At 43.3% G+C, this 18791-nt stretch overlaps 1 protein-coding gene across 2 annotated transcripts; it reads left to right on the forward strand.

Moving 5' to 3' along the window:
• Positions 1-1601: 1601 nt before the first annotated feature.
• On the forward strand, positions 1602-17805 carry LOC117981855 (lipase 1-like). 2 transcript variants are annotated; one of them, XM_069500191.1, is made up of 4 exons: positions 1602-1707; positions 16436-16984; positions 17070-17216; positions 17310-17805. In XM_069500191.1, the coding sequence occupies exons 2-4, from the start codon at positions 16565-16567 to the stop codon at positions 17706-17708; spliced, it is 966 nt and encodes a 321-aa protein (XP_069356292.1). In that variant the 5' UTR covers positions 1602-1707; positions 16436-16564; the 3' UTR covers positions 17709-17805. The 2 variants fall into 2 exon arrangements, with proteins under 2 accessions (XP_069356292.1, XP_069356289.1); XM_069500188.1 differs by lacking the exon at positions 1602-1707 and adding an exon at positions 1720-3239.
• The last annotated feature ends 986 nt before the right edge of the window (positions 17806-18791 follow it).

Below are 18791 nucleotides of genomic sequence, written 5' to 3' on the forward strand. Positions count from 1 at the left end.
CGCGGCGCCGCGAGAGTGTCGCGCACGACGAGCACGCGGCGCGCCGCGGCAGAAGTGCACGCGGCGCCGCGAGAGTGTCGCGCACGGCGAGCACGCGGCGCGCCGCGGCAGAAGTGCACGCGGCGCCGCGAGAGTGTCGCGCACGACGAGCACGCGGCGCCGCGAGAGTGTCGCGCACGACGAGCACGCGGCGCCGCGAGAGTGTCGCGCACGACGAGCACGCGGCGCCGCGATAGTGTCGCGCACGGCGAGCACGCGGCGCGCCGCGGCAGAAGTGCACGCGGCGCCGCGAGAGTGTCGCGCACGGCGAGCACGCGGCGCGCGCCGGCGCACGTGACTCGTGACATCCGCTGCTCGGGTTCCACAGAGGAGGTTGCTAGTTGGCACAGATCACCCGTGCTATCCACACTGGGCAAGCGCGGGGGATCTGCGACCTAGCTTAGGTACCTACTCCCACTCTCGCTACCTTGTGTCCATTGTAAAGTTTCAGTACGGAAAATTACAATTTCATATTGATAGTGACGATTAAAAATTGAAATGCCGTAAGTAACCGTGCTATCGACGTTATCAATTATCAGGCATTTTGTTTATTTCTAATGTGCTATCCGTTATCACGAGTTGTTTTCTAATCGTGTTTTGTAGGTAGGTACCTCCCGCTATCTCTGCCGGCGCGGCCGGACACCTGGCGCTCTGCCTAGCTGCTAGCTAGGTGGGTAGGTAGGAGGCGGATTTCATTCACTGATAGCTCTGCAACTTGCAGTATGTAAAGTGTATCCCACCATAAACATTTTATGTAAATATGGTAGCCAAGACTCACAAGTTCATATTAACGCCTTCATTGTTAAAAAGTGATGAGACCTCTAGTAGAGCCAAGCCCCTAGCTGAGCTTCGATTTGTGCTGCTCATGGGACTTGTCCTAGGTTAAAGTATATACTTAGCTCTTAAGTGCTCTGGACTGTACTGTATCACATTTATAACAATAAATAACAAATAACTGTACTTATAAGCCTTGATTCTACAATTCCTACATCTTGGTAAAAAAAAACCGGCCAAGTGCGAGACAGGCTCACGCAATGAGGGTTCCGTACTACAGTCGTATTTTACCCTTTTTTCGACATTTTGCACGATAATTCAAAAACTATGATGCATAAAAATTAATAAAAATCTGTTTTAGAATTTACAGGTAAAGACCTTTCATATGATATCCCACTTGATATAGTCACTCACTTCGAAAATTGGCAATACTAATTATTAGTTCATGACCACAATTTTTTTTTTGTGTGATCTAACCCTAAATTCACGGTTTTCAGATTTTTCCCCAAATTTCAGCTATAAGATCTACCTACCTGCCAAATTTCATGATGCTAGGTCAACGGGAAATACCTACTATTATATTAACTAGGTAAGTACCTGATTAAGAACCTAAGTATTTATTAATCGACATAATATTTAATCGCAAGGTAGGTAGGTACACTCGAAATAGAATAGGTACCTAACTAATTAGTTCGCTATCTCTTCCATCATGGCGAACTGACAGTCATCGGTCTATCAGTCAAGTCGGTAAGTAGGTACCTATCTACTTAGTTGATAACATGGCCCCTCGGGCTTTGCGTCTCTTTGGATCTTGTAATGAGTTCGGTGGGTAGGTACGAAAACGGCCCGAATCGAGAACCACCTCCTTTTTGGTAGTCGGTTAAAAATATCGTGGTATGTACCCGTTATGTAGTACATTAAAATATAAACGTTCTCGTGAAATGATAAACCCCGTATTGCATTGCACTAGCCACTAGGCACTAGGCACTAGCCACTAGCCAACTTGAGCCGCAGTCGAAGCGATCGCTAATAGAGAACAAATGAAAATGTATGAGTTTACTTGTTACTAAGTAAGCTATTGTAGTGATTGGGCCCGTTGAGGAGTTCCGTCCTGTGGTTCCGTCCTCACTAAACTCGCATGGTACCAACTTCACGGTACGGCCTTTGTAAATAAAAATGAAATAAAAAATACCGGCTTCCAAAACCACTACAAAGTAAAAAAATCTAGAAATCAAAGCGTCCAGCTCGCCCGACTTCAACATACGTACAGCTACACGTGTAGAAACTAGAAACAAAAGTTATTTTTTACTTTATAGTGTAATTAGTAGTCATGCTTGATACCTAAAATATCAATTCACCATCAGAAATTCCCGAATTCCCACGGCTTAGGAGTTCAGTACCCTGCAGCATCAGCATTGAGGAGTTGGATCTAGAAATTAAATTGGGACCACCACCTTAACATCCTCTGTTGATTAAAAAAAAATTTTGCAAATCGGTCCAGAAACCTAGAAAAAATCGATGTACCTACATACCTACATAAAAAAAAGTCGGACGGGGCAGATTTGTATCATTCTGCCCCGCCGCCACCGACGGGGACGGGGCAGATTTGTATCATTCTGCCCCACCGCCACCGACGGGGACGGGGCAGATTTGTATCATTCTGCCCCACCGCCACCGACGGGGACGGGGAAGATTTGTATCATTCTGCCCCACCGCCACCGACGGGGACGGGGCAGATTTGTATCATTCTGCCCCACCGCCACCGACGGGGACGGGGAAGATTTGTATCATTCTGCCCCACCGCCACCGACGGGGACGGGGCAGATTAATACATCGCTCGGAGCACTCTTTCATGGATGGAAAAAACTTGATTATAGTTGGAAAGTAATTTTAGATATTAATACTTTTAGATTTAGATACTTTTGTTGAAAAATCAAAGAAATCAGCAAAAAAGATACGCGCTGAATTGATAACCTCTTCCTTTTTGGAAGTCGGTAAAAAAACAATTACCTGTTAACCTTAAGGTAGGTAGCACCTATCTACCTACCAAGACCTACCTAGACCTACCTAGACCTACCTACCTAATTCCAAAAAAAATTGTCGTACCTTTATCTATTTAAATATGCTAGCTATACTAGGATTACTGGGCAGATGCGCAATTCCTAATCCATTCGCAATCCATCAAAGTCAGTCCACAATCCACATAAGTCATTATTATATTTTTGCCTAATTATTGTATTCGCGGATCGCACGTACGTATCGTTCGATGCGAGATAAAAATTAGCAATAAAATATTGGGCGCGCCGAGATGGTTCCACACTCCATCCGCGATGTGGACGCGCGCGCTCCTGCTGACTGCGGCCCTCGCGGCCCTCGCGGCTCTCGCGGCGGCCGACGACGTGGAGGAGGACGCGCGGCTCGACGTGGTGAGTGCTGCGCGATCGTCGCGACGCGTGCGGTGCGACGGCGCACCATGAAACTACGTCGACGCACAACGCATCGTGCGATCCGCCATCGCAACGCACCATAACATCTGCGGCGCGATCGATTTAGCAGCTTAGCGGTATTAAAAACACCGACATCGATAGCCACAAATACTTAATTGAATTTATTAGCGAGTAGAATATTATTATGTACACAAGAGTTAATGTATGTAGGCGCGCTAGTCACGTACATCAGAAATAGGAAGGAGAATGACCGATAATTATTATTATTAATCCTCAGCCGACATCAGAACGTATCAGAACGTAGTAATTAACCACTAGGTACTTTAATCAATGATCTTTACAATTAGTTCTCAGCACTTTAAACAACCTATTGGATGAGTCGGGATTTACTTTCTTAAAATGAACCAGGCCGCATATGTGAACTAACGATATTCTTGTGTTATCAAATTACATGGACTATCCTCAATTATTATCATGGAAACTCTCACGTATAGCACAGGGAAACTATCAACGCAAGGTAACGAGGTAAACCTAACCTAACCCTACCTAGGTCGCCTCCAACCACCCCTCACAGCGACCCCTCACCTCACTCTAACCTAATCTCAACATCATCATCATCATCATCATCATAGCATCATCGCATCATGTGATTAGGGCACAATTGCTATTGAAACCTCTGAATCAAATCACTAGCCATTTCTTTATCTGATCATCTAAAGACAATCTACCACTGGTTCGGAATGCTACAGCCTACCGCGAGAAGAGCCAGCAAGAAACTCGCGTGGCGACTAGCTCAATCATCAATCTCAACTTCATGAACACTCTTAAAATAATCATTGCATTGACACTCACTATCTAAACCAGATCATATTATTGACTCCTCTTTACTAACTCGCAATATCACAATAGCTCTACCTTATCCACTCTATGCGCGTCTACATACCGAATGCCATAGCATCGTGCGCTACGGCGCCTCGAACACTATTCATCCAGGCATGCAATCGCCACACTATACCTACGCGAATCCCACTCAAGGGATCGCCAGCTCGTGCCCGGTTTCCTCGAAACCACCAGAATGCAAGCTATTCGATCTAATGGGAAACTCATTGTCCGATTACCCTACCTCTTGTGTAGGGTAGTGTCTACCCTACACAAGAGTCATCAATGATTCTTAACCAAACGGGTTATACGTTTCTAAAGCGGGTACTATCAAAGTTAACTGCAAATTACTATCACTTTAAACTAATTATTATCTCAACTGCCGGTATATCTCCAATTACACTCTAAATTACTAGCGTTTGCAGAAATAACCTTAACGGATGTCATTATAATAATCTATCCACTGAGCCAACCGTTAACTCACGAATTACTCTAATATTCACCAATATAATTGATATTCCACATTCGTCTAACAACTACGCGAACATTATTAATAGTGCTTTGCAGACAAAGTCACCGGATAGCATTAAAGGTTAGAATTACTTTAAGGTTACGATTTAACACAAACATTCTACATTATCACAATCACAGAATTAAATATCACGATCATTATTATTCACGCTAAAAGCTACCTATCTCGAATTACCTAAGCTAATCTGAATTCTAATAAAAAGGCTAGAGTGAATTCTGAATCTGACAACCTACGCGTGTCTGTCAAAATCCAACTCTGCCGGCTAATCCAAGATGGCTTCTTTTCACAGAGTAAAGCTTCCTTCTGTAGTGTAGGCTTGGTGTGTCTCCAACCGTAAGCCCGGTGTAACACCAGCTTGCGCCAAAACTGCTAACGTTGCACGTTACATTGTATTAATGCATTCTCGATTATTACACGCTTTACGCTCAACATGATCAGACGTTTTATTTCTATCATCATCACCAACACCAATCACCACATGGCGACCCTGCTCTAAGGACTTGAGAAGAAGCGATGAAGGTAGAAAATGGGGAAGAAATATTCCAAGTCAAAAGAAGAAACCATCGTTGTGGCGCAAAATGCCAATGGCGAGGCCAGCGCTAGTCGACTTTATTCGGAATTGGAATTAAGTGATATTTTATTAATAGTGGTGTTGTCGATAATGATGATGGCTATTGTATGGTATTTTTATAAAAAATGTCAAGAAAAATCAATTAATATCTTACGAAGAGAAATGAATGCAGGCCATATGAATGTTGTAACGAGGCCCCCGGAGATGGTGACTTCAGCGCATATTTGAGCCCCGCGACGCGACGTTCCGAGAAATTTGGCCGACGTGACCCGACCCAGTGTTTGTGAACAGTGTACCTACGATGTGAATGGAATGTACTGTGACCTTTTTCCGAGAACTGCACCTGTTACTTAAGTGCGAACTTATAAAATTAATATATGGAATTAGAACAATTAGATACTATATTAGTGCAATTAAATCAATAAAGGACTTATTTAGTGAAAATCGGACCTAGTAGAAGAAAAGGGGACTTGTTAGTGAAAAAGTACAGTGAGGCAAATAAATGTTATAATAGTTATTTAGAAGTAATAGGGATAGTACAAGAAAAATTCGATAAAAACGAGTATACACAGGACACTCAAAAATATGTATTAGGAATTAAATATAAGGTAGAGAGTTTATATAGGGATATTTTTAATTTGTGTAATTTTCAGGAAACTTCCACAGACAAGATGGAGAGTAAGGTAAGTTTTGATTTGAAAACCGCGGTAAACTTGTTGCCTATTATGACCGACGATGAAAGTGTTACGCAAAAATTAATAGATGCAATTGAACTTTATAATTCGATGTTAAATACCGAAACTAAATGCTTACTTGTGAATTTTATCTTGAAAACACGCCTTTCGCGTAATGCTAAGCTACGCCTTAATACAAAATACGACGATGTAGAATCTTTATTGCGGGACATGAAATTGCATCTGTTAACTAAAAAATCCGATGTAGCGTTACAAAGTAAACTACAATCGACCGTTCAGGCCAATAAGTCGATTGAAGAATTTGGACAGGAAGTTGAAAAATTATTCGTAGAATTAACGATTTCACAGGCTGACGGAGAGCCGTCAAAATACGAAATTTTGCGGCCATTAAATGAAAAAAAATGCTATAAAACGGTTTGCAGATGGATTGCGGAGCCAAAAATTAAGCACGATCATAGCCGCACGCAACTATAGCACTCTGAAAGATGCAATAAGAGCAGCGGAGGACGAATCCTTAGTGAATCCTCCTCCTCCTTTCATGACATATCAAAGAGGTCAATTTCGTGGTAGACGTGGTTATAATAACTTTAATAGGGGAAGGCCACAATATTATCCAAGGTCATATTATAATAATTCGTATCATAACAACGATCACTTTCATAATAATTCCCAAAGATATTCCTATTATAATCGTGGTTTTTCATCTGCCAGAAATGCGGTCAGGGGTGCAAACCCAACTCGAGGTCGTGGTGTTACATATCAGTGGCAAAATAACAATAGGAGTTCACGAGGAGCTTTTACAAATAGGAATCAGAGGAAAATAAATTATGCTGCTCCTTCGTCAACTGAAAACAACGAGAGTTCAGAAAAATTTTTTCGTCCCTAAATTCATTTTATCAGGAAATAGCATAAATTGGGTGAATTTTAGGCGTTACGGTCAGACAGTAGACTTATTAGTGGATACTGGAGCATCAATTTGCGCTATTAAGCGTAGTTCATTAAATAAACTTAGAAATCAACCACAATTTTATGCTGATGAGTTTGAGATTCATGGAGTTGGTGGCGGTCTTATGTCAGAAGGTTATGTATTTTTAGATCTCTACAGCTATGGCAAAAAATTCATACAAAAATTTTATGTGTTTCGTAATTTACCATGTAATTCATCTGGAATTTTAGGACAAGACTTTCTGTTAAAATACCGTGGGATTGTGAACTATAAAAATAAGTGTTTAATATTAAGGAATAGATTTAGTACTGTAAGATTAGCGCTTAACTTTGATGACGTGTTAGAAATAGAACCTAGATGTGAAGTTATTAAGTATATTCCTACTAATCTTAATAAAGATTGCGTAATTGTAAGCGATGAAGTGGCTAATGGTGTATTCATAGCGAATTCAATTTGTTCGCCAAAAAATGGGTGTTTACCTGTTAAGATATTAAATACAACAGAAAATAAAGTAGTTTTAAGAAATATTAAGCCTATTGTGCATGATGCAGATGAGTATTATATAAGTAAGTTTAGTTCTAGTTTATTAAGCCCGTCACGCACGCGTGAATTATTTTCTTTATTAAAGTTGGAATCTTATTTGAATAAGGAAGAACAAAGTACAATTGAAAATATTTGTGCTAAGTATAGTGATATTTTTCACTTACCAAATGATAAATTGAGTGTAACGAATATTTACAAGCAAGACATTAAATTGAAAGACAATACTTCAGCGGTTTATAGTAAACCATATAGGTTACCCTTTGCACAAAAACAAGAAATTAAAAAACAGGTTGAAGAGTTACTTAAAAATGATATTATAGAAGAGTCAGTTAGTGATTGGTCAAGTCCATTACTTATAGTTCCAAAAAAGGTAGATAAATCAGGTGAAAGAAAATGGAGAGTTGTTATAGATTATAGAAAGCTTAATGATAATATAAAAGATGACAAATTCCCACTACCCAATATCACAGATATTCTAGATTCGTTATCAGGTTTCATATATTTTTCACATCTTGATTTATCGCAAGGGTATTATCAAATATAATTAGATCCAGAAAGTAGAAAGTATACTGCTTTTTCGACTGATCAAGGTCAATATCAAATGAAAAGACTGCCTATGGGTCTGAAAATCAGCCCAAGTGCTTTTTCTAGAGCAATGACAGTAGCTATGGCAGGATTGAATTATGAAAAATGTCTGATATACCTAGACGATTTAATAGTTTTAGGTAGAAATTTGGAAGATCATAATAAAAATTTAATTACAATTTTTGAAAGACTTCGAAAAGTTAATCTCAAGTTAAATCCTTCAAAATGTGAATTTTTGAAGAAGGAACTTTTATATTTAGGCCATGTTATTTCGAACAGTGGAATTTTACCAGATCCAGAAAAGGTGAAAGTGGTAAAGAATTATCCGGTTCCAAAATCAACTGATGATGTAAAACGTTTCGTAGCATTCGCTAACTACTATAGAAAATTCGTAAAAAACTTTGCAGATATTGTCTTACCTCTAAATAAACTCGCAAAAAAAGATGCAATTTTTAATTGGTCATCAGAATGTGAAGAAGCTTTTAACACATTAAAAAATATTCTAATTAATCCTCCAGTATTGAGTTATCCAGATTTTTCAGAAAATAATGAATTTGTTTTAGAAACAGACAGTTCAGGTTTTGCAATAGGTAGTGTATTATGCAATAAAAACGGTAAACCAATCGCTTATGCGAGCAGAAATCTAAATAAAGCAGAACTAAATTACCCGATTATAGAAAAAGAACTACTAGCTATAGTATGGTCAGTAAAATATTTTAGGCCTTATTTATATGCTCGTAAATTCAGGATAAAAACAGATCATAAACCATTAATATATTTATTTGGAATGAGAAATCCTACCAGTCGTTTAACAAAATTTAGACTTTGTCTGGAAGAGTATGATTTTGTTGTTGAGTATGTAAAGGGAAAGAGTAATGTAGCTGCAGATGCATTATCTCGTATGATTGTGGAATCTAATGAGTTGAAGAGTATGAATGAGAAGTATGTAAGTGAGAAGAATGTTAATGTGATGACACGTGCTCAGACTAAGAAAGCGAGAGAATGTGAGAATAATAATATTATTACAAACAAGGACGTACCGGCATTTAGACAACATGTAGACAACGTAAGGACTGATCAACCTAACGTTGTTGAGATACTAAAAAAGACTACTAATGACACGGAACTGACATTAATCGATAAGAGAAAGTGGTTAGATATTTTAAATAATAAAAGACTAAATAAACGCGTTTCAAGAAATAAAAACTACATGTACGTTAAGGAAAAGTTGACTATATATTCATGTTTGAACCCAAATTCTTTATCAATAAGGACGCGAGACGACTTGTTGAAAGAATTGGAAGATATGTGTGAAGAGATAAATATAAAAGAGCTCGTTATAATTAAAAATGAAGATAACTTGAAAATGATTAAAACAATGTTAAATAAAATAAAAGATGATAAAAGTAAAAATAAAGAAAATCTTAGGTTTTGTGTAATAAATAATGTGGAGAGAATAAGTGATAATGATAAAAAGAAACTTATATTAAATGATTTCCATTTGTTACCTACAAGTGGACATGCAGGAGTAAGGAGAACACTTAACAATATTAAAAAGTATTATTATTGGCCAGGGATGGAAACAGATGTCATCGAGTTTATTAAAAAGTGTATTAAGTGTCAAAAGTGTAAGCATCATAGATATATTCGAGAACCTCTAACTGTAACTACGACAGCATCTTCAGCTTTAGATAAAGTATTTTTAGATATTGTTGGTCCTATAGATAAAGATGATTTTGGATATAAATATATACTAACAATTCAATGCGAATTAACAAAATATTTAGAAGCATACCCATTAGTTACAAAATCAGCTGAAGAGGTTGCTAAAATTTTTGTGGAAAAATTTATTTTATCTTACGGCGTTCCAAGGATTATTGGCACGGATAGAGGATCTGAATTTATTAGTTCTATAATGAAAGAAACTTGTAAAATTTTAGGTATAGAAAAAATGTTATCGACTGCTTATCATCATGAATCTATTGGTGCGTTAGAGAATACACATAAAGGGTTAGGTAATTTTCTTAGAATACAAACTAACGGTTTTCCAAATTCATGGAGTTCTTGGATTCCCTTTTGGAAATTTTCGTACAACACAACAGTTCATAGTGAAACTAAATATACTCCTTATGAATTGGTATTTGGCCATGCATGTGTATTGCCTAACAATCTGACATCAAAAGTTGAACCTTTATATAACTTTGAAAATTATCCTCTTGAACTTAAATATAGATTACAAAAAGCTCAAAGTGATGCGAGAAATAATTTAATTAAAAGCAAGGAAGCAAGAAAATTTAAATATGATATAAAAATAAATCCAATCCATTACGAAAAGGATGATTTGGTTTTGGTTAAGCAAGAGAATACTAAAAAGCTAGAAAATTTATATAAAGGTCCATACCCAGTAGTAGAAGATGTATCTCCAAATGTTAAGATAATTATAGATAATAAAATTAGATTAGTGCATAAGAATAGAACTATTCCTTTTTATGATTAAGTTCTTTATGTGTAAGATTTCTTTATTTTTTTTTCTTTCAAAAAAAAAAAAAAAAACGGTAGAGGTGTAGTGTAGGCTTGGTGTGTCTCCAACCGTAAGCCCGGTGTAACACCAGCTTGCGCCAAAACTGCTAACGTTGCACGTTACATTGTATTAATGCATTCTCGATTATTACACGCTTTACGCTCAACATGATCAGACGTTTTATTTCTATCATCATCACCAACACCAATCACCACACTTCATGCAACGTTTCTTTTCACGGAATCTATGACAGTAAAACCTATTATAACATTGACACGCCTACACGGCCATTCTGACATGCGACCGTCCACGGGAGCTAGTAAGTAATCAAGCACAAACAATTTCCAATCGTCAGAACATCCGCTCGACCATCCTGACGATCAGCACAAGCACAAAACTACATATTATAAAGCATGCATAACACAACCAAAGCATGTCACAACCAAATTACTTCGCAACCATAGCATGTCGCAACCATAACATGTCACCAACGCATGTCACAACAAAAGCGTGCAACCTGGACAAGACGAGCACATCTCTTCAAGCAACCGATAAGAATCTGGCACGGACGACACTGTCCATTCATCTAACACATCTGGAGCAAGCGCGTGCATCCCTTCAACCGACCTCTTCAGGTGCGGCCCGAACGATACACCTCAACCAGGGTCGAACATCATCTGGACTGAGCGAGTGCATCCCTCCAGCCAGGCTAGACTCCACAACATCTGGAAGAAGTGTGTCCCCTCAACCAACTCTTGCGAGTCTGGCCCGGACGACACTCTCTTACCAGGATAGACTCCACAACATCTGGAAGAAGTGTGTCCCCTCAACCAACTCTTGCGAGTCTGGCCCGGACGACACTCTCTTACCAGGATAGACTCCACATCTGGAAGAAGTGTGTCCCCTCAACCAACTCTTGCGAGTCTGGCCCGGACGACACTCTTACCAGGATAAACTCACACCATCTGGAAGAAGTGTGTCCCCTCAACCAACTCTTACGAGTCTGGCCCGGACGACACTCCCACCAGGATAAACTCCATAACATCTGGAAGGACACTTCCTTACCAGGATAGACTCATAACATCTGGAAGGACACTTCCTTACCAGGACAGACTCATGAACTTACTATAACATAACATCTGCAAGCAGTGTGTTCCTTCAACCAAGTCCCACAACACACAAGCACACACATGGACCGAGAGTCCCTGATGTTTCACAATTTAAAGGTCATCCATTTAGTCATGATCTCAATGTCACATCTGTCCATTACGTCAACTAACAACATACTGAAGCGGACCGGACACATCCCGTCAGCGTCTCATCCATCAGTGTGGAATGTCGTAAGTTCACACGCTGCCACAAACGAAGTGATCTACAAGATCAATTCAGATTATTTCATTGATAATATGAAGTGAAACTGAAACATTTTCTGGGTAATAAATTAAGTAATTGCCACCAATACTTTCCAAAGTCCCATGGCTTAGGAGTGCAGCACTCTTGCAGCGTCAGGATTAAATAGTTGGATCCAAACATTTTTATGGTAACGTCTCGCGAACTTCCTCTACTAATTAAAAAAAAACTATGCAAATCGGTCAGAAACCTCGGAGAAATCGGTTTACAAAAACGCGCCGAATTGAGTACCTTCTCCTTTTGGAAAGCCGGTTAAAATTGCAAAACAAAAATGGCGGTGCAAGCTATCAGCTGTAAACTCGCTGTGAAGTCAAGTCGAACCCAAAATACTGTCGACAGTTATAGGTCCAGGTAGAGAAATCGTCTGTCACTGTCACACACAGCATTCAGTTCGTTCGCTGACTCTCTCTTTTCACTTTTCAATAAAAGGGGCAGCCACACGTGCACGCTTTCATCCCGAAGGCTGGCATTGTTAAATCCAGGTAGCTCCATATTTATTAATAACGTTGTTAATACTACGTTGGTCCTGGAAGTAACTAGTCCAAGTGTAGCTTAGGATAATGCTTGAAGTAAGCATTTTTTATTAATAAGGGTGTTAGAGTTTAGACTATTCACTTGCCACCCAGTTCACCATCAAAGTCATAATCATTGTCATAGTCAAACTGTAGTTTGATCCGGAACATCGACCCGCATAGGCCAGTCCCTCAATCAACTACACCACAGTCAACATTGTCATAGTCAAACCGTAGTCTGATTCAGAACATTGACTCGCATAGGCCAGTCCTGCGATCAACTACACCACACTTGCCAGTATTCCATACCAGATAGATACCAACATGCACTGCATCACGGGGTTTACACAAAGCATCATTTCACACACCATTTACTACTCTTCACGTTCAGAGGCAGTGAGAGTCCAATCCGAAATATTAAGGATCTTTTAACTCTCAGATAAAACCCCGAAATCTTTTTCTGCAAATTTTACAACAAAGCCTAATTGTGGGTATTAAAATTGGAAAACTTTTCTTCTTCTTTAAACAAATTAATATCATCTTTTTTCGTAACTTTATCCTTTTATAAACCAGGCTAATGTGGGCATTATTTGCAAAACTGTGGGCATAACTTTCAAAAATGTGGGCATGTGCTCATCCCACTTCTGATGTAGGCGCGCTAGTCACGTACATCAGAAATAGGAAGGAGAATGACCGATAATTATTATTATTAATCCTCAGCCGACATCAGAACGTATCAGAACGTAGTAATTAACCACTAGGTACTTTAATCAATGATCTTTACAATTAGTTCTCAGCACTTTAAACAACCTATTGGATGAGTCGGGATTTACTTTCTTAAAATGAACCAGGCCGCATAATTATGTGAACTAACGATATTCTTGTGTTATCAAATTACATGGACTATCCTCAATTATTATCATGGAAACTCTCACGTATAGCACAGGGAAACTATCAACGCAAGGTAACGAGGTAAACCTAACCTAACCCTACCTAGGTCGCCTCCAACCACCCCTCACAGCGACCCCTCACCTCACTCTAACCTAATCTCAACATCATCATCATCATCATCATCATAGCATCATCGCATCATGTGATTAGGGCACAATTGCTATTGCAACCTCTGAATCAAATCACTAGCCATTTCTTTATCTGATCATCTAAAGACAATCTACCACTGGTTCGGAATGCTACAGCCTACCGCGAGAAGAGCCAGCAAGAAACTCGCGTGGCGACTAGCTCAATCATCAATCTCAACTTCATGAACACTCTTAAAATAATCATTGCATTGACACTCACTATCTAAACCAGATCATATTATTGACTCCTCTTTACTAACTCGCAATATCACAATAGCTCTACCTTATCCACTCTATGCGCGTCTACATACCGAATGCCATAGCATCGTGCGCTACGGCGCCTCGAACACTATTCATCCAGGCATGCAATCGCCACACTATACCTACGCGAATCCCACTCAAGGGATCGCCAGCTCGTGCCCGGTTTCCTCGAAACCACCAGAATGCAAGCTATTCGATCTAATGGGAAACTCATTGTCCGATTACCCTACCTCTTGTGTAGGGTAGTGTCTACCCTACACAAGAGTCATCAATGATTCTTAACCAAACGGGTTATACGTTTCTAAAGCGGGTACTATCAAAGTTAACTGCAAATTACTATCACTTTAAACTAATTATTATCTCAACTGCCGGTATATCTCCAATTACACTCTAAATTACTAGCGTTTGCAGAAATAACCTTAACGGATGTCATTATAATAATCTATCCACTGAGCCAACCGTTAACTCACGAATTACTCTAATATTCACCAATATAATTGATATTCCACATTCGTCTAACAACTACGCGAACATTATTAATAGTGCTTTGCAGACAAAGTCACCGGATAGCATTAAAGGTTAGAATTACTTTAAGGTTACGATTTAACACAAACATTCTACATTATCACAATCACAGAATTAAATATCACGATCATTATTATTCACGCTAAAAGCTACCTATCTCGAATTACCTAAGCTAATCTGAATTCTAATAAAAAGGCTAGAGTGAATTCTGAATCTGACAACCTACGCGTGTCTGTCAAAATCCAACTCTGCCGGCTAATCCAAGATGGCTTCTTTTCACAGAGTAAAGCTTCCTTCATGCAACGTTTCTTTTCACGGAATCTATGACAGTAAAACCTATTATAACATTGACACGCCTACATGTACTTAGTTCTGTAATAATATTTTTGGAGCCGGTGCCAGTTGGTTTTGTGACGTCACAGTTCACACTGGTGACTGGCACCAACTCCAAAAAATATTATTATAGACGATTGTAAATGGATAGATAGTTCAATGTTGTAATCTAAGACTCTTGAACTTGTTCACCTACGTACTGAGCTGTTCTGTGATGATCGAACTATGCTCAACTTGAACTAGTTCACCTAGGTACTGAGCTGTTCTGTGATGATCGAACTATGCTCAACTTGAACTAGTTCACCTACGTACTGAGCTGTTCTGTGATGATCGAACTATGCTCAACTTGAACTAGTTCACCTAGGTACTGAGCTGTTCTGTGATGATCGAACTATGCTCAACTTGAACTAGTTCACCTACGTACTGAGCTGTTCTGTGATGATCGAACTATGCTCAACTTGAACTAGTTCACCTAGGTACTGAGCTGTTCTGTGATGATCGAACTATGCTCAACTTGAACTAGTTCACTTACGTACTGAGCTGTTCTGTGATGATCGAACTATGCTCAACTTGAACTAGTTCACCTAGGTACTGAGCTGTTCTGTGATGATCGAACTATGCTCAACTTGAACTAGTTCACCTACGTACTGAGCTGTTCTGTGATGATCGAACTATGCTCAACTTGAACTAGTTCACCTAGGTACTGAGCTGTTCTGTGATGATCGAACTATGCTCAACTTGAACTAGTTCACCTACGTACTGAGCTGTTCTGTGATGATCGAACTATGCTCAACTTGAACTAGTTCACCTAGGTACTGAGCTGTTCTGTGATGATCGAACTATGCTCAACTTGAACTAGTTCACCTAGGTACTGAGCTGTTCTGTGATGATCGAACTATGCTCAACTTGAACTAGTTCACCTACGTACTGAGCTGTTCTGTGATGATCGAACTATGCTCAACTTGAACTAGTTCACCTAGGTACTGAGCTGTTCTGTGATGATCGAACTATGCTCAACTTGAACTAGTTCACCTACGTACTGAGCTGTTCTGTGATGATCGAACTATGCTCAACTTGAACTAGTTCACCTACGTACTGAGCTGTTCTGTGATGATCGAACTATGCTCAACTTGAACTAGTTCACCTACGTACTGAGCTGTTCTGTGATGATCGAACTATGCTCAACTTGAACTCGTTCACCTACGTACTGAGCTGTTCTGTGATGATCGAACTATGCTCAACTTGAACTAGTTCACCTACGTACTGAGCTGTTCTGTGATGATCGAACTATGCTTACAAGTTGAAGTTCCTTACGTTTAATTGTTTTCTCGGGTTCTTGTACGACTTCCGAGTAATATCGCTCGGACCATTCTATATATTATACTGTTTAAATTATGGAGTATGTCCGTACGTCCCCATGACCGTTGGCAGGATCGTCGTGACCCGTGCCCGTGCGCGTGCCCGTGCCATTCCTGCATGTGCCGCCACGTGACGACCGAGTCCATTTACTTGATTCTTTTTAAAAAAGCTGTAATAAAAGATAAATTATTTTCTAATGCCATAACAATTTTTTTTTTAATTAAAGGCCAAACCCTGTATACAATAGCTCAACGGGTTGCGAAGCTGAAGTGGCACTGGGCAGGGCACATAGTTCGTACAACCGATAGACGTTGGGGCCCAAGGTGGAGGACGACATCAGACGAGTCCAACCTACAAGAGACCTACGTCTATCGGTTGACGACACTACAGTGCGGGCTACACTAACGAGCACGCCGCGTTGCAGCCGGCGCTGGTGCGCAAGTACGGCTACCCGCTGGAGGAGCACGAGGTGGAGACGGAGGACGGCTACCTGCTGACGGCGCACCGCATCCCGCGCGCGGGCGGCGTGCCCGTGCTCGTCGTGCACGGCCTCATGTGCTCGTCCGCCGACTTCCTGGTGCTGGGCCCGGGCCGCGCGCTCGGCTACCTGCTGGCCGACGCCGGCTACGACGTGTGGCTCGCCAACGCGCGCGGCAACCACTACTCGCGCCGCCACCGCGCGCTCGACCCCGACGAGCGCAGCGAGCAGCGCTTCTGGCGCTTCAGCTGGGACGAGATCGGCGAGCGCGACCTGCCCGCGCTGCTGGAGCGCGTGCGCGTCGTCACCGGCCGCCGCCGCGTGCACTACGTGGGCTACTCGCAGGGCACCACAGCGCTGCTCGTGCTGCTGGCGCTGCGCCCGCAGTACAACGCGCGCTTCCTGTCCTTCCACGCGCTGGCGCCCGCCGCCTTCGTCGACTACCACGACGACGCCCGCAAGGACTTCCTGGTGCGCTTCGAGAGCGTGCTCGACGTGAGTGCTCCCGTTCCCTCCTCCCTCCTCCCTCCTCCCCGCTTGCTCGTCGCGGGCCCGTCTCACGAGTGTGTGTGTGTCGCAGACGCTGGCGTTCCGGCACGGCTTCGGCGAGGTGATGCCGCGCAGCGACGCCATGACGGAGCTGGGCCTGCGCCTGTGCCGCGACGGCGCGCGCGCGCAGCCGCTGTGCGCGCGCCTCGTGCTGGGCGACGGCGAGTACTTCAACCAGGTGCGTACCGCGCGCTGCGCCGCGCCGGCGTGCAGCACCCGGCGTGCAGCACCCGGCGTGCAGCACCCGCGCTGACCGCTCGCTGCTCCGCAGACGCTGCTGCCGGTGTTCCTGGGCCACAACCCGGCGGGCGCGGGCGTGCGCCAGATCCTGCACTACGCGCAGGTGCAGCGCTTCGGCCGCTTCGCGCGCTACAACTTCGACCCGCTCACCAACCTGGCGCGCTACGGGCGCGCGCGCCCGCCCGAGTACGACATGCGGCGCGTGCGCGTGCCCACGCACCTGCACTACGCCATGAGCGACCGCAACTCGCTGTACCAGAACGTGATGGTGCTGGCGCGCCACCTGGGCGCGCACGCCGCGCTGCACCGCGTGCCGCGCCACAGCTTCAACCACTACGACTTCATCTGGGGCGGCGACGCGCGCGCGCAGGTCTACGACGCCGTCATAGCCGCCATGCGCGCGCACGACGAGCGAGCCTCGTTGCATTAGCTGGACGCGCGCGCGCAGGTCTACGACGCCGTCATAGCCGCCATGCGCGCGCACGACGAGCGAGCCTCGTTGCATTAGCTGGACGCGCGCGCGCAGGTCTACGACGCCGTCATAGCCGCCATGCGCGCGCACGACGAGCGAGCCTCGTTGCATTAGCTGGACGCGCGCGCGCAGGTCTACGACGCCGTCATAGCCGCCATGCGCGCGCACGACGAGCGAGCCTCGTTGCATTAGCTGGACGCGCGCGCGCAGGTCTACGACGCCGTCATAGCCGCCATGCGCGCGCACGACGAGCGAGCCTCGTTGCATTAGCTGGACGCGCGCGCGCAGGTCTACGACGCCGTCATAGCCGCCATGCGCGCGCACGACGAGCGAGCCTCGTTGCATTAGCTGGACGCGCGCGCGCAGGTCTACGACGCCGTCATAGCCGCCATGCGCGCGCACGACGAGCGAGCCTCGTTGCATTAGCTGGACGCGCGCGCGCAGGTCTACGACGCCGTCATAGCCGCCATGCGCGCGCACGACGAGCGAGCCTCGTTGCATTAGCTGGACGCGCGCGCGCAGGTCTACGACGCCGTCATAGCCGCCATGCGCGCGCACGACGAGCGAGCCTCGTTGCATTAGCTGGACGCGCGCGCGCAGGTCTACGACGCCGTCATAGCCGCCATGCGCGCGCACGACGAGCGAGCCTCGTTGCATTAGCTGGACGCGCGCGCGCAGGTCTACGACGCCGTCATAGCCGCCATGCGCGCGCACGACGAGCGAGCCTCGTTGCATTAGCTGGACGCGCGCGCGCAGGTCTACGACGCCGTCATAGCCGCCATGCGCGCGCACGACGAGCGAGCCTCGTTGCATTAGCTGGACGCGCGCGCGCAGGTCTACGCGCGCACGACGAGCGGGCCTAGGTTCGACGCCGCTCAGTACCTACCTATTATATTTGTTTATTTATTTTATCGATTTGGATCTGTAAAGACCCTTTTGTTTCAGAAACTTGATTGTTTGATTGTAAATATACTAAAACTAGAATAAACAATTACGGCACTGTGGAATTCGGGATGTGATATATAGAATATAATGATAATG

This window comes from Maniola hyperantus, chromosome 1 (genome assembly GCF_902806685.2).
Source record: "Maniola hyperantus chromosome 1, iAphHyp1.2, whole genome shotgun sequence".
Classification (NCBI taxonomy): domain Eukaryota; kingdom Metazoa; phylum Arthropoda; class Insecta; order Lepidoptera; family Nymphalidae; genus Maniola; species Maniola hyperantus.

What these genes read in the sequence shown, in the direction of transcription:
- LOC117981855 (XM_069500188.1), top strand. Translation starts at nt 3,144, where the DNA reads ATGTGGACGCGCGCGCTCCTGCTGACTGCGGCCCTCGCGGCCCTCGCG. An exon ending in GCTTCGAGAGCGTGCTCGAC is followed by an intron (nt 16,985 to 17,069) that starts GTGAGTGCTCCC and finishes TGTGTGTCGCAG; the next exon opens with ACGCTGGCGTTCCGGCACGG. An exon ending in ACGGCGAGTACTTCAACCAG is followed by an intron (nt 17,217 to 17,309) that starts GTGCGTACCGCG and finishes GCTGCTCCGCAG; the next exon opens with ACGCTGCTGCCGGTGTTCCT.